Source organism: Glandiceps talaboti, chromosome 10 (genome assembly GCF_964340395.1).
Source record: "Glandiceps talaboti chromosome 10, keGlaTala1.1, whole genome shotgun sequence".
NCBI classification, from domain to species: Eukaryota; Metazoa; Hemichordata; class Enteropneusta; family Spengelidae; genus Glandiceps; species Glandiceps talaboti.
Genome location: NC_135558.1, coordinates 18,285,062 through 18,297,913, shown reverse-complemented (window position 1 = coordinate 18,297,913; position 12,852 = coordinate 18,285,062). Strand labels below are relative to the sequence as shown.

The 12,852-nt window shown below is 35.2% G+C and overlaps 1 protein-coding gene across 1 annotated transcript; it reads left to right on the top strand.

Annotated features, from left to right (window-relative positions):
* The first annotated feature begins 236 nt into the window (after positions 1 to 236).
* On the top strand, positions 237 to 11,267 carry LOC144440706 (monocarboxylate transporter 13-like). The gene is made up of 7 exons (XM_078130090.1): positions 237 to 405; positions 1,746 to 1,931; positions 2,426 to 2,799; positions 3,440 to 3,644; positions 7,040 to 7,204; positions 8,313 to 8,470; positions 11,166 to 11,267. The coding sequence occupies exons 1-7, from the start codon at positions 237 to 239 to the stop codon at positions 11,265 to 11,267; spliced, it is 1,359 nt and encodes a 452-aa protein (XP_077986216.1).
* Positions 11,268 to 12,852: the final 1,585 nt, after the last annotated feature.

Sequence of the window (12,852 nt, the reverse complement as noted above, 5' to 3'; positions counted from 1 at the left end):
GCAACATACATGAATTCAAAATATAATCTTTATTCTAAGTGCATGCCTTTGTTATACATTAATTTTTCAACTTCTGAAACCAATCGTTATTTAGACCATTATAAAAGAACGAATTCAATTATTAACAAATCGTCATTTTTTCACTGAGATAATGTGACTGCGTTTTTCAATTACAGAAATGAGAACAGTTTCTAGAATATGATACGAGATTTCATCAATAGTGCAGTGACATTATCATGGCTGATAGATTCCAACCGTCAAGAGAATCTCCAGATGGTGGGTGGGGATGGGTCATCGTCTTCGCAACCTTTGTATCCTGTGCCGCAACTTCTGGCAGCATTTACTCCTTTTCCGTTCTTTATGTTGCATTTTTGGATGCATTTGGTGAATCGAAGGCAGACACGGGTAAGGTTAGCTATGGCATCTTTTAATATAGTCGGACAAGCAATAGCTAAAAGTAGATCTACGGCCAAAATTTAGAGACAATAAAATTTCCCAGAGACAATCTTTGCAGCAACGTTGTTCTCCAGTCTCAAATACAATCAAAATCAGAACACAAAAGTTTAATAAAAACATAATATAATTAATATATTAAAATATAACATGAGGCACAAACATCCACATGGCTGCAAAGCGCATTGCCAAGTTCTTACATTATTACATACATACCAGCGACTACTTACACACGTACAGCGTGTGCACATAATTATACCGAAAACCTTATTGCATACCTACGCCAAATTTGATGTTTCTGATATGCATAATATATGTAATAATAACAGAAGTGCCCGACGTCGTGCTTACAGTGTTTGCTGTTGCATCTTCACTTGCTACGCTCGTGAAAGTATGACCACAGTGAACACTGCAAGCACTGCTGCAAATACCCAACGCAACGGATGCCACACTCGCACTCGCACGTATTGGGACTTTGTCATACTATATCAAAACTGTCGTCATCTAGACACCCCTATAATCTTTCACAAACACGTTTTAGTGCAATCGGCTAAGTATTTATTTAATTGGGGGTTTGACTTATGAAGGTCATGATGATTATAGTTACTTTAAATTTGAAAACATCCTCTTTCTAAAAAAAAAAAAGAAAAGAAAAATAAATAAATAAAGCAACGTAAAGGCCTTATTTGCATGTTATCGATCTGATGTGTGTGCAGGATTAGCTGTACCATTCTCAATTCGTGTCAATTTCAATTTCGTTATTATTTCATTATGAATAATACTATTTCCATTCATGGAACTACAAACTCATAACAGGAATAAATTCAATGAAAATTACAACATTCAAAATCATAAAAATTATTAATGGAGAACGCCACTCTCGCAAATAACGGAATTTTCGTCAAGTTTGCGTTCTGGAGAGTCATTTTATGATTTCACATCATTACATAATGTTCTCTCAGTTGCCAGCAACACCAATTGCAAACATTAACTAATTAAAGTCTTGTTCACCTTTGTTGTTATTCACTGATACATCAAAGCATGAAGGGTCTTAGTAGACATGATTATTCATTAGATGCACACTGAATATTTATGACTCTTTTTAAAGGAAGTAAGCTCTTAGGAGTCATTCAGTTTGCATCTGATGAATAATTATGTCTGCTAAGACCCATCATGCATTGATGTATCAGTGAAAGAGAAATAGAGGTGAAATACGAGTTTCAAATGTATGCAAATTTATGAAAATATCTTTATTTCCTGGAGTCATCATAACCTTTGCAAGTTTGTTGCAGCATGGGTTGGTTCAATCCTAATATTTCTGTATGGCCTCGCTTCACCATTTGGCGTTACTTTGGCAAGAAAGATTGGGCATCGAAGGACAGCAATGTTTAGTGGGTTTCTTGTATTCATTGGACTATTTACAAGTTCATTTGCGTCGCATTTGGTGATATTGTACTTTACATATGGTATTGTCATAGGTAAGTGTGACTTCTAAAAAATCAATATCCCTCTATTGATTAATAATAATAATAATAATATGTATCTATTAATTTATACTGGATAGTTGAAGTATATAAACACTTGTCTCCCAAGAAGTCCAGTGAGGACCGGCAAACCCTCATGGGTTCAGTGTGAGTGCAGGAGGAAGCCGGTAACATCCTTCACCAGAACAAACTAAACCGTACTGAGTGCATTACTTGGGATTTAAAGTCTTGCAATACATCAAGAATTCAGCACAGCTAACCACCTAATAACCTAAGTGTGTTGCTAGTAATAAGTGCTCCACTATGTCTAGACGTGTGTGTGTGTGTGTGTGTGTGTGTGTGTGTACTTTGTGTAGAAATGTGTGTGGGTGTGTGTGTCTCTCTGTCCACTCACACTCGCAATGCAATCTTATCCCACTGACCTGATTTAAATATTGCAAATATGTGGCATACAAATAAGTTATCAAACATTCTGAATCTCTCTCCAGGTACTGGGTGTGGGTTGGCATTTATGACATGCGTGGAAATCATTAGTGTGTATTTCAAAAGAAGGTTGACCATTGCTCTAGGAATAGCAATGGCGGGAACTGGTGCAGGACAATTTGTTTTATCCCTGTTCAGTCAGTATTTACTCGATATCTATGGATGGAGAGGAACCCTTTTAATTTTTTCAGCGTTGTCTTTGAACATATGTGTCGCTGGTGCACTCATGCGGCCCCTCATAATGAGTGAAAACAATGACTTGAATGAAGCAACGAGTGCAATAACAAAGTCGGGCATTGATGACAGGCGGGGCCAGATTTTGGATTTGAATACGAATATAAATCCTAGCCCTAACGAACAGAACGAACCCTTTTGCCATGTAAACGAAAGAAACTCTGAAAATATAGATAATATTTCTAGATGTCGTTTACGCTTTAAATCGTGTATATCAACGACGATCGACCTGTCATTATTTCATGAACCAGTATATTGGGTACAAATTTGCATAATCATTGGACTTTCTATTACCACTGGAACTATCATTGTACACATGGTAAATATATTTATGGCTTGTCCATATTTGTTTATGTATTGTTGTTAGTGTTGTTGTTATTGTTGTTGTTGTTGTTGTTGTTGTTGCTGTTGTTGTTGTTGTTGTTGTTGATGATGATGATGATGGTAATGATGATGACGACGACGACGATGATGATGATGATGATGATGCCGTTGCTGTTGTTTATTGATTTGTTCAATCGTTTGTTTGTATTATGTTGTTTTGTTTCTTTTAATACTTGTGTGTATCCAAATTTGCAAATCCTTTTTTTGTAAATTGGTGACACGTTCTATTGTAGGATATATATATGATCACATTCAAGTGACTTCATAAAGTATTAGTATACGACAATGTAAACTTATCAAAGGTGTTCCATGCCACCATACTCAAATGTTGTTGTTACTAATTGTGGGCTTCAAATAAGTGCCCAGTGTACATTTATCTAACGTTTGGTTTCTTCTAATAGGTGCGTCGTGCTGTTGACTTTGGTATTACGAATTACTACAGTTCTCTTATACCAGCTCTCATGGGTTTAACACAGCTCATCGCACGTCCTCTGTGGGGTGTTGTCGGTCATATTCGTGGTTTGAGGGCTAACATTCCGTATGGATGTGCCTTTGCTATCTGTGGTACAGCAGCTCTTATCAGTACCTATACCAAGACATTCGCTGGTACGCTCACAATTTATTCTATCGTTTACTGTATATCGAGATTTAAGCTTATAGGTGAAACATCGTCAAACTTGGCATAGTTGGTGAATGCGGTGTATAGAATGAAACCATCTCTGTCATCATCATAATATATTACTCCTACAGACGGTATAATTATCTTTCAGTCTTAACAGTATTATATCTTGTTTGACTGATATTGTGGGTGTCGTGGCCTGATTTTCTATTTCAGAGACTAAAGCAGACTGAATCAGTGGCTCAATGTGACAATTGCATTCAAAGCATTAAGGTTTGCTCTTGTAAGATTGTTTCGGAAAAAGTATTTATTCCTTTTGGATGAAAATAGTTTCATTCAAGGTACTAAGGTTTGCTCTTCGTATATATATATATATATATATATATATATATATATATATATATATATATATATATATATATATATATATAATATGTATATCTATATGAATGTGAGTGTCTCGTTGGAGAGAAAAGTGCTCGATGAAGATGTATATATATATTTATCACATAAATACGTGCATATCTTCTGTGTGACGTCAAACAGGGGTGATTTCAGAGCATATCACCCCTGTTCTACAGAACTATTTTTTCTCCGTGCTGTTCGAGTGTTCGTGTCAATCCTACGCTACGATCAAGTTTATCGTAATAATTATGTGCTTTCAAAATGTAAATGCATACATTACGTTACATATCTCCTTGGATGGCATGAGTTTGATACGTAGAAGTACTTTTCTTTTTATTTGATACAATTTATTCTATTTAAAAATCACATCGATTATCGATGTAGCAGCCGGCAAGCTTCCGATTTTCCGTCGAGCTCAGATCTCCGAACTTACACAACCCGAGAAAATATTATTAAAATGATGGCACAAAAGTCATATTCAGACAATTCTACTTACGTTTTAAACTAAATTCGATATTACATGTACATCGCTTGGTTATAACCGATAATTTTGGTTGAGAAACCACACAACCGTATGACCGATACCATACACTATGGTAAGCTTGACCTCGCAACAGGTCACGCGATTATATAATTTGCATAGCCATTTTTAGCACAACTGAACTGATAAGGTTCAGTAGTGCTATAGGCATGGCAAAGTGTCTGTCTGTCTGTCTGTCTGTCTGTGTGTGTGTGTGTGTGTGTGTATGTGTGTGTGTGTAAACAACTTAAAGTCAAAAAGTGCTGGACCGATTGCTTTGATATTTGGTGGTCATGTTACTTCTGGTGTCTAGTTGGGAAATTGTTCAAATGAAAGTGATTGCATCAGGGATGTGGGTTTTGGGTCAAAAAATGTGATTTTTGGTCAAAAAACTTAAACTCAGAAACTACTGGGCAGATTGGTGCGAAATTTGGTGGGAACATTCTTTAGGGGGTGTAAAGAAAGATTTGTTCATGACATGATGATTCCCTCAGTGATATGCAAATTAGGGCTGAAAATGTGTCTTTTTGGTTAAAAATCTATAATTCCAAGACCACTGAGCAGATTGGGCTGAAATTTAATGGAAATGCATTTAGGGATGTATGGACGAAGATATGTTAAGCATACCATGATTCCATGAGTGATATGGAATTAAGGTGTAAAAATGTGAATTTTGGTCAAAAACTTATATCTCAAAAAATACTAAGTGAATGAGTTTGAAACTTGGTGAGATGTTTCTAGAAGTGTTATTCTTTGTCATTGCTTTTCCTCAAAAATCTTTAACTCTGAAATTACCCAGTAGATTGAGCTTAACTTTGTTGAGAATGTGTACAGTGTAGATTTGTCCTCATTAATAGCTGACACAGTGAGAACAGTACATTGTTAATTAACTATAATGTTTACTTTACTATTTCCTCTGGTGGTTAAGCCTGTAGCATGGCCAGTTTGGTTTATGACTGGATTATGTAATATATTGTAAGACAGCTGTTTCATCACCTACCCATATAAACTGAATGTAGCTGGATTTTACAATATTACAATAAGACAACCAAGAAAGATAAACCTGTTACATTGGTATGACTTGGTTCCAAAATTGATTTTAAAAAATAAAGAAGTACAAAACCTTGTAGACACATCCCTTTAAAGTTTGATTAGGATGTTGCTATACTTGTCTTGTACACTTCCAACATAGGATGGCTGGATTATGATGATGGAAATTAGGTATGAAAATTTTGTTTTGGTTACAACTTTAAATCTTCCAAAAATTATATATCTATCATTGCCCTGAACATGAAGTTGTGCGGCAACGCAATATTTGCGCTATTTTTTAATACGCGATGAAGAATATAGTGCGATGAAATGATGCAGTATTCGAAAATACGATTTAAAATTTTAGAAAAATACGGGGAAATACTTAGTTATGTGATAAATATATAATTCCATGAAATCAATGTGAATTTTACGTCAAAATGCTCCTCGTATGATTCTGCGGACTACAAATTCTCGCCTACCGGCTCGAATTTGTATTAGTCCGCGGAATCATACTCGGAGCATTATGACGTAAAACTAACATTGATTTCATATATATATATATATATATATATATATATATATATATATATATATATATATATATATATATATCGAATACTGAGGAGTCGTTACACAGTGTTTCACGCTGTTGCGATCATCAGTATCTTGCTTGATATTGTGTTATTTCTACCACTCTACATATATATGTATTGAACATTGTTTACTCCAGCATAGACATTTTACATATACTGAGTATATAAATATAATTTGTTTATTACGTTACAGGGCAGTTTTGTTTTGGTTACAACTTTAAATCTTCCAAAAATTATATATCTATCATTGCCCTGAACATGAAGTTGTGCGGCAACGCAATATTTGCGCTATTTTTTAATACGCGATGAAGAATATAGTGCGATGAAATGATGCAGTATTCGAAAATACGATTTAAAATTTTAGAAAAATACGGGGAAATACTTAGTTATGTGATAAATATATAATTCCATGAAATCAATGTGAATTTTACGTCAAAATGCTCCTCGTATGATTCTGCGGACTACAAATTCTCGCCTACCGGCTCGAATTTGTATTAGTCCGCGGAATCATACTCGGAGCATTATGACGTAAAACTAACATTGATTTCATATATATATATATATATATATATATATATATATATATATATATATATATATATATATATATATATATATATATATATATATATATATATATATATATATATATATATATCGAATACTGAGGAGTCGTTACACAGTGTTTCACGCTGTTGCGATCATCAGTATCTTGCTTGATATTGTGTTATTTCTACCACTCTACATATATATGTATTGAACATTGTTTACTCCAGCATAGACATTTTACATATACTGAGTATATAAATATAATTTGTTTATTACGTTACAGGGCAGGTTATATTTATTATCATCTACGGGATATGTAATGGTGGTTGTTCAGTTTTCATGCCGTTAGTGGTATCAGACTTTCTTGGACCTAACAGGATTGGATATGGGAGTTCATTTCTGTATCAAGTTTATGGAGTAACCATCCTTCTTGTATCGCCCCTTGCTGGTAATTTTATTCAACATATTACTACTACCTACTTTATGTATTTCACCTATATCGTTTAGTAAGTCCTCGGCGTCCTTTGATATTCATATATATATATATATATATATATATATATATATATATATATATATATATATATATATATATATATATATATATACACATTTTACAAACTATACTTAAAGAGAACAAGAATAGATCAGCAGCATATAAAATACAATTCAAAGACAGACTTGTAAGTTTCACAGGGCTATCGTTCAAATAAAAATAGATGGTAGATCATTTAAAAAGATATTGAATAAAGTTGGACTTAAGTTAAATCATTGTTTAACACCAACAAATGATTGAAAGTTCTTGGTAATACCAACATCAATTTTAACATATATAGTACTGTATACTGTCATACATAGACTTAGTAAGGTTATAACATTTACCATTTACACCATATATTCTTAATTTCCAAAACAAACCTGTGCGCCAAACACTATCGAAGACGTTGTGAAAATCAACAAAGCAAATGTAAAGATGTTTGCTATCATTGCCCTCAGATGCAGAATAAACATATTTTTCAACTACTGATTTAAGTACAAAAATATTGTCAGAAGTTCTTCATTTAGCTCTAAAACCTGACTGAAAAGGAGTATAAATGTTATTTTCTTCTAAAAAAAAACCCGATCAAGTCACTACTATTCAACACACAAGTAAAAAGCCTAGCCAAACAACTATTCACAGAAATACCCCTATTAGTAATACTTCAGTGTTGAACCAGACAAGGTTTTGTTTCAGCTGAATTTGCTCCTGTTAGGTTTAAATTGTTCACTAATTAGTCAAGACATACGATTGGCAATAATGACATTTTTTGTACGATTCAAACACTAAGAAATATTCTCGCATTTTTTTGTCGCGAAAAAAGTTCAGCTTCATCACTTCAATTATTTGTTTTGGAGTTCGGTCTTGTTATATTTATCCTCAGAGGCCAACTCACTATGTGCGTGTTTTCAAAGTCTGACTCACTTATTACATCTCATGTTTGCACATGACTCGAAAGCTTGTATTGGCAAATCCTTTTTTCTATTTACCTTTACCCTAAATAAACCTCTGTTTACAGGATTGATAAGAGACGAGACTGGTGTCTACGATTGGGCATTCTGGATGGCAGGGGCTGCTGCTCTCCTGGCAGCCGTTTTGGCCTTCCTTCTACCTGTCGTTGAAAAAGTTGTTAAACGGAAACGTCAACGATACACAGAAGAGACTGATATCACAGTTGTAAACTGAATTATCTTCATATTCAGGCTTATGTATGCGCAACATTTTCAGTTGTTGAAAAGCACTGTCTCAACACTACTTTAACAAATTGAGGGGGGTAACCTCTACTGTTAACGTAACCCTCTTTCAATGTTACTCTCTCTCTCCACTCTGTACACGGGATCGACTTGGGCCATTAGGGAATTAGCTCAAACTACACACAATGTTCATGGTTAACCTGGATCATTTAGAAGTGGCCACGTCAGGGAGCAGATCGAAGCTCCTAGTCTAGGCACAGCTGTTGCCTTCAGCGCCAACTTCCAAAGAATGAATCCATAATTTTATCATTCTATTAAATTCTTATAAACATAAAATATACAATACTCAAATGATTGGGTAATAAAATAATCAGCACCATAAATGACTAAAACGGAAGTATTGCCGTCGCCTTAATTCAATGCAAATGATATTGACAAATATGAAAACTAGCCGAACAATGTGATCACGTCATTGTTCTTCCAACTGTCTGTTATTAGTCATTATGTGACATCAACGATCTTTTAATAACTTAATGTTGTCAGCTCAGAAGAATATTCGCGAAATGCAAACATTTGTTCTAAGTATTCATTCATGACAGCTGAGAGTTCACGGTGACCTCGCAAAGCAACAAAACTTAGCGAATATTAAAAAGTTGTATTCTGTCATCCGTAACACTACGTTATAATGATTTATTGTTTTGTTTTTATAATTTTAGTGGAATGCAGATTTCTTATCATAATCAAACATTCAGTAGCACTATTATTAGATATATATATATATATTTCTGTGTGTGTCTTTAAATCTGTCTGTCTGTCTGTCTGTCTATCTGTATGTATGTATGTATGTATGTATGTATGTATGTATGTATGTATGCATGTATGTATGCGTGCGAGCGTGCGCCTATCTGTATGTATGTATGTATGTATGTATGTATGTATGTATGTATGTATGTATGTATGAACGGCTTTAATGAGTCCAATTCTTGCCATACCAATTGCATTGTATTTGTTGGGGACAGAACTTGAGGTGTAGTTAGAAAATCGCACCACAGATGTGTGACGAGGTGACTTGGGTAATATGATGAAACCATTAGACTAGTGACATGCAAATTAGGCATTAAATGTGGTTTTGAGTGGATTGAACAAAACTACTATCTTAAAATTTGGTAGGGATATCTTTAAGAGGTGTAGATGGAGAATTAATAATAAAATTTGGTTTAAAGATGATATTTTCAATCTAAAATTTCTGAACTTCAAAACTACTAGCCATACTGACCCTAAATATGGTTGGCATGTGTCTCGGGTGTGTAGATTAAGTATTGTTGATTACCATATGATATTATTGTTGATATGTAAATTAGGTAGACGTCTACTTTGTTACAGGAGCAAATGTTCCAATAACGTGCGAATAGCGTAACTATTTACAGGTAATTATTGAGTTTCCCAGGTCAACAGACTTTATTACACTGTCCGTTTGCTGGCTGTACCACTAGGCGGCGCGGCAAAGGGGCTATAACATAGTACAGATTATATACTTGATGCCCCCCCCCCCTCGAACCAGTTAAAGGTGTGTCTTCTGATGTCTTCATTCAACTTCGTATACATACGGGGGTTTTTGGTCACCTAATTAACATACACCGCTGCCAGCTTCATCGTCCCTTTTCTGCAAGCATAACCAATATTGTCACGGACCAATATTTGAATATTACTATTTCGGCAATTTCGTCCTCCTCTCGAAAGATATATCAAATTCACAAATCTATTCAGCTACTAGCCATTGACATAGTGTAGTCAGTTGAAAGTGAAAATAATCGCATTGCCTTGTCACATAATTGGTAAATGATAAAGAACTCCTCGAGTTCCAGAAAACTACTTGTTTACTACTAGAACAATTTCTTAAGAATGCAACGGTTGCCATGTTCAACAGCTCCCTTGAACAGCGCTCCTTGTGGCCAAGCTATACGACGTTTGTATTTCTGATAACCAACACTAATTAGTATAATGTTTTCCAAGATGTGAAGGATACCAGTACAATTTTCGCTTGTATTTTTCAAGAACATTTATGTTGTATAAATCGATTACATTTTGCATGAACAGTCTATTACGTAACATAGAAAGGCCTCCCTCCCCCCTCTCTCTCTCTCTCTCTCTCTCTCTCTCTCCCCCTCTCTCTCTCTCTCTCTCTCTCTCTCTCTCTCTCTCTCTCTCTCTCTCTCCCCTCCCACCCTCCCTCCTACCCTCAACCTTTCGACGCCATTCCGTGATGCACATGTAATTTGAAATCGAGGCCAAACAGGTAGTGCATCCCAAAATTTTCATGGTTAACATTTTGTTTCTCATTCAGTAGACTCCAAAGAACAAAAAATACCTATGTTGAAGGTTTGTGGGGGATTTGCACGGTAACCCCCTCTGGCCCATGGACTATTATCTGTGCGAAAACTGGGGTCTTTACCTTATATGGTCTATAAATCATGCAGATTTCAATTTGATGTGTACTTAGAGTGGGGGATATTAAATAGTATGTAAGAGGGCTTCTATGTGGACATGGCCTTGAATGCATTTGTACAGTATCTGATAGCACGGATAGGGTAGCGCAGATCATGGAGGTATAAACTAAATACGTCTTCGGGGCCTGAATAATCCTTAGCAAATTCACTGTTGTGACGTTTGTAATACAGGGTACCTATCAAACAACAAAAGGCAGTAAACTTGATTCTGAATCAGTGATAGCCAAGCTTCTAGAAGCAGAGCTTTTACCAGATATGAAAGAAACGTCTTGAAAGAACACTTTCAAGAAACAGCTTGGAGATACTGAACTCTCTCCTCCTCTGGAATGTCAGCAAGGTCGGGGTCTCTTATGATAGTACTACTTAGCTTGTTCAAATTCAAAAATGTCTTCTCTGTGGCATTAGTGCTATTTGCACTAGGCTGTACAAATATTTCTTTTTCAATTATTGCATCATTTCAAATGAACTCCTGTGATACAAGTTCATGTGCATATTCATGTTTCAATTTCACAAGCAGCTCAAAAGTCTTGCCATCCCCACTAGTATTAAATACTTCAGTCCCTGCCTACATTGAAAATACAGTGGAATTTTTCTACTGCATGTTTGACTGTCTCCAAACTGTAACATGGCTTATTCAAAACACCTAAGTAAACCACTTTAATATTTTCACGTGTTGAACTATGGACTTTTGTATGCATGTTTCTCCAATTTGGAAATAAAATTTCATTCATTATGTGAGAGGAGTGTTTTTTGCAAGCAATACACAAATACATCAGTGCTAAGTTTTTGCAAAACACATTCTTCATTATCAGACAGTTTAAAATCATCCAAGTAAATCTCACATCTTTGAAGTATAAGACTGTGTACTTGTTTCTGCCAAAAAATACTGATTTTACTCAACATAATGTTTCAGTGACTGAAGGCTTGAAATAATTTTTTTTTTTGTGGGGGGGGGGGGGTTCAGAGGAGCATTTCAGGAACACCTTCGACAATATTTTGTAAATACGGTGTTACCAAGTGCTTCAGTCATAGATAGTTGTAACACATCTGATTGAATAATTTTAACATTAGTCATGTACAATAGTTGTAGAAACATTACTTCACTTTCATCAATGTAATCAAAGTTGTCAGTTACCCTATCAGTAGATAAAAGTACACTAAAATTACCATAGGAATTACGTACAACATAAAATGGTTCTAAACCAAAGAAAACAGTTCCAAATTCACAAAGTGTATCTACTTTTATCGGACACATGACCAAAAAGGAAACACAGCAACTCTATGTAGTCACTTTTATGAGCTCAGAAAAGGAATGGTTTCTTGAACTACCTCGTATGAAATCTTCTGCTACATTCTTTACAGTATTTGGCTTGGGTTCTACTGTTTGATAAGATATCGCATGGATACCCCTATCTTTGAAGTTAGGAGTATCTGTCATTTCAGCAGTGATTTATAGTCAAAACATTTATTGTGGTCGAATGTGGGATAACGCCTGCTTGTTGGTTGAGCCTTGTGCTGCTTATTGCCACATGCTACACACAAGAAATCATGCAGTGTACACCGTATGTGTGTATATGGTCTTTTAGTTTCAGTAGATAAACATTTCTGAATGACAAATTTTATTTCAATATAAGATACTCTTTGTGTAGAGCTACATATTATCAGACGTTTCTGCAGCTTATCATAATCCTTTCGACCCCCTTTTGTAGCAGTTATGGGTAAAAATTCTGACCCCACTATACGCGAGATTTTATAACTTTGACAATATTCCTGAAGATGCGTATTGACGGAGACAATCTCACAAATAACATTGTCTGTGCCACGTCACTGCCGTTAGTACTGGCATTTAGTTAGGATA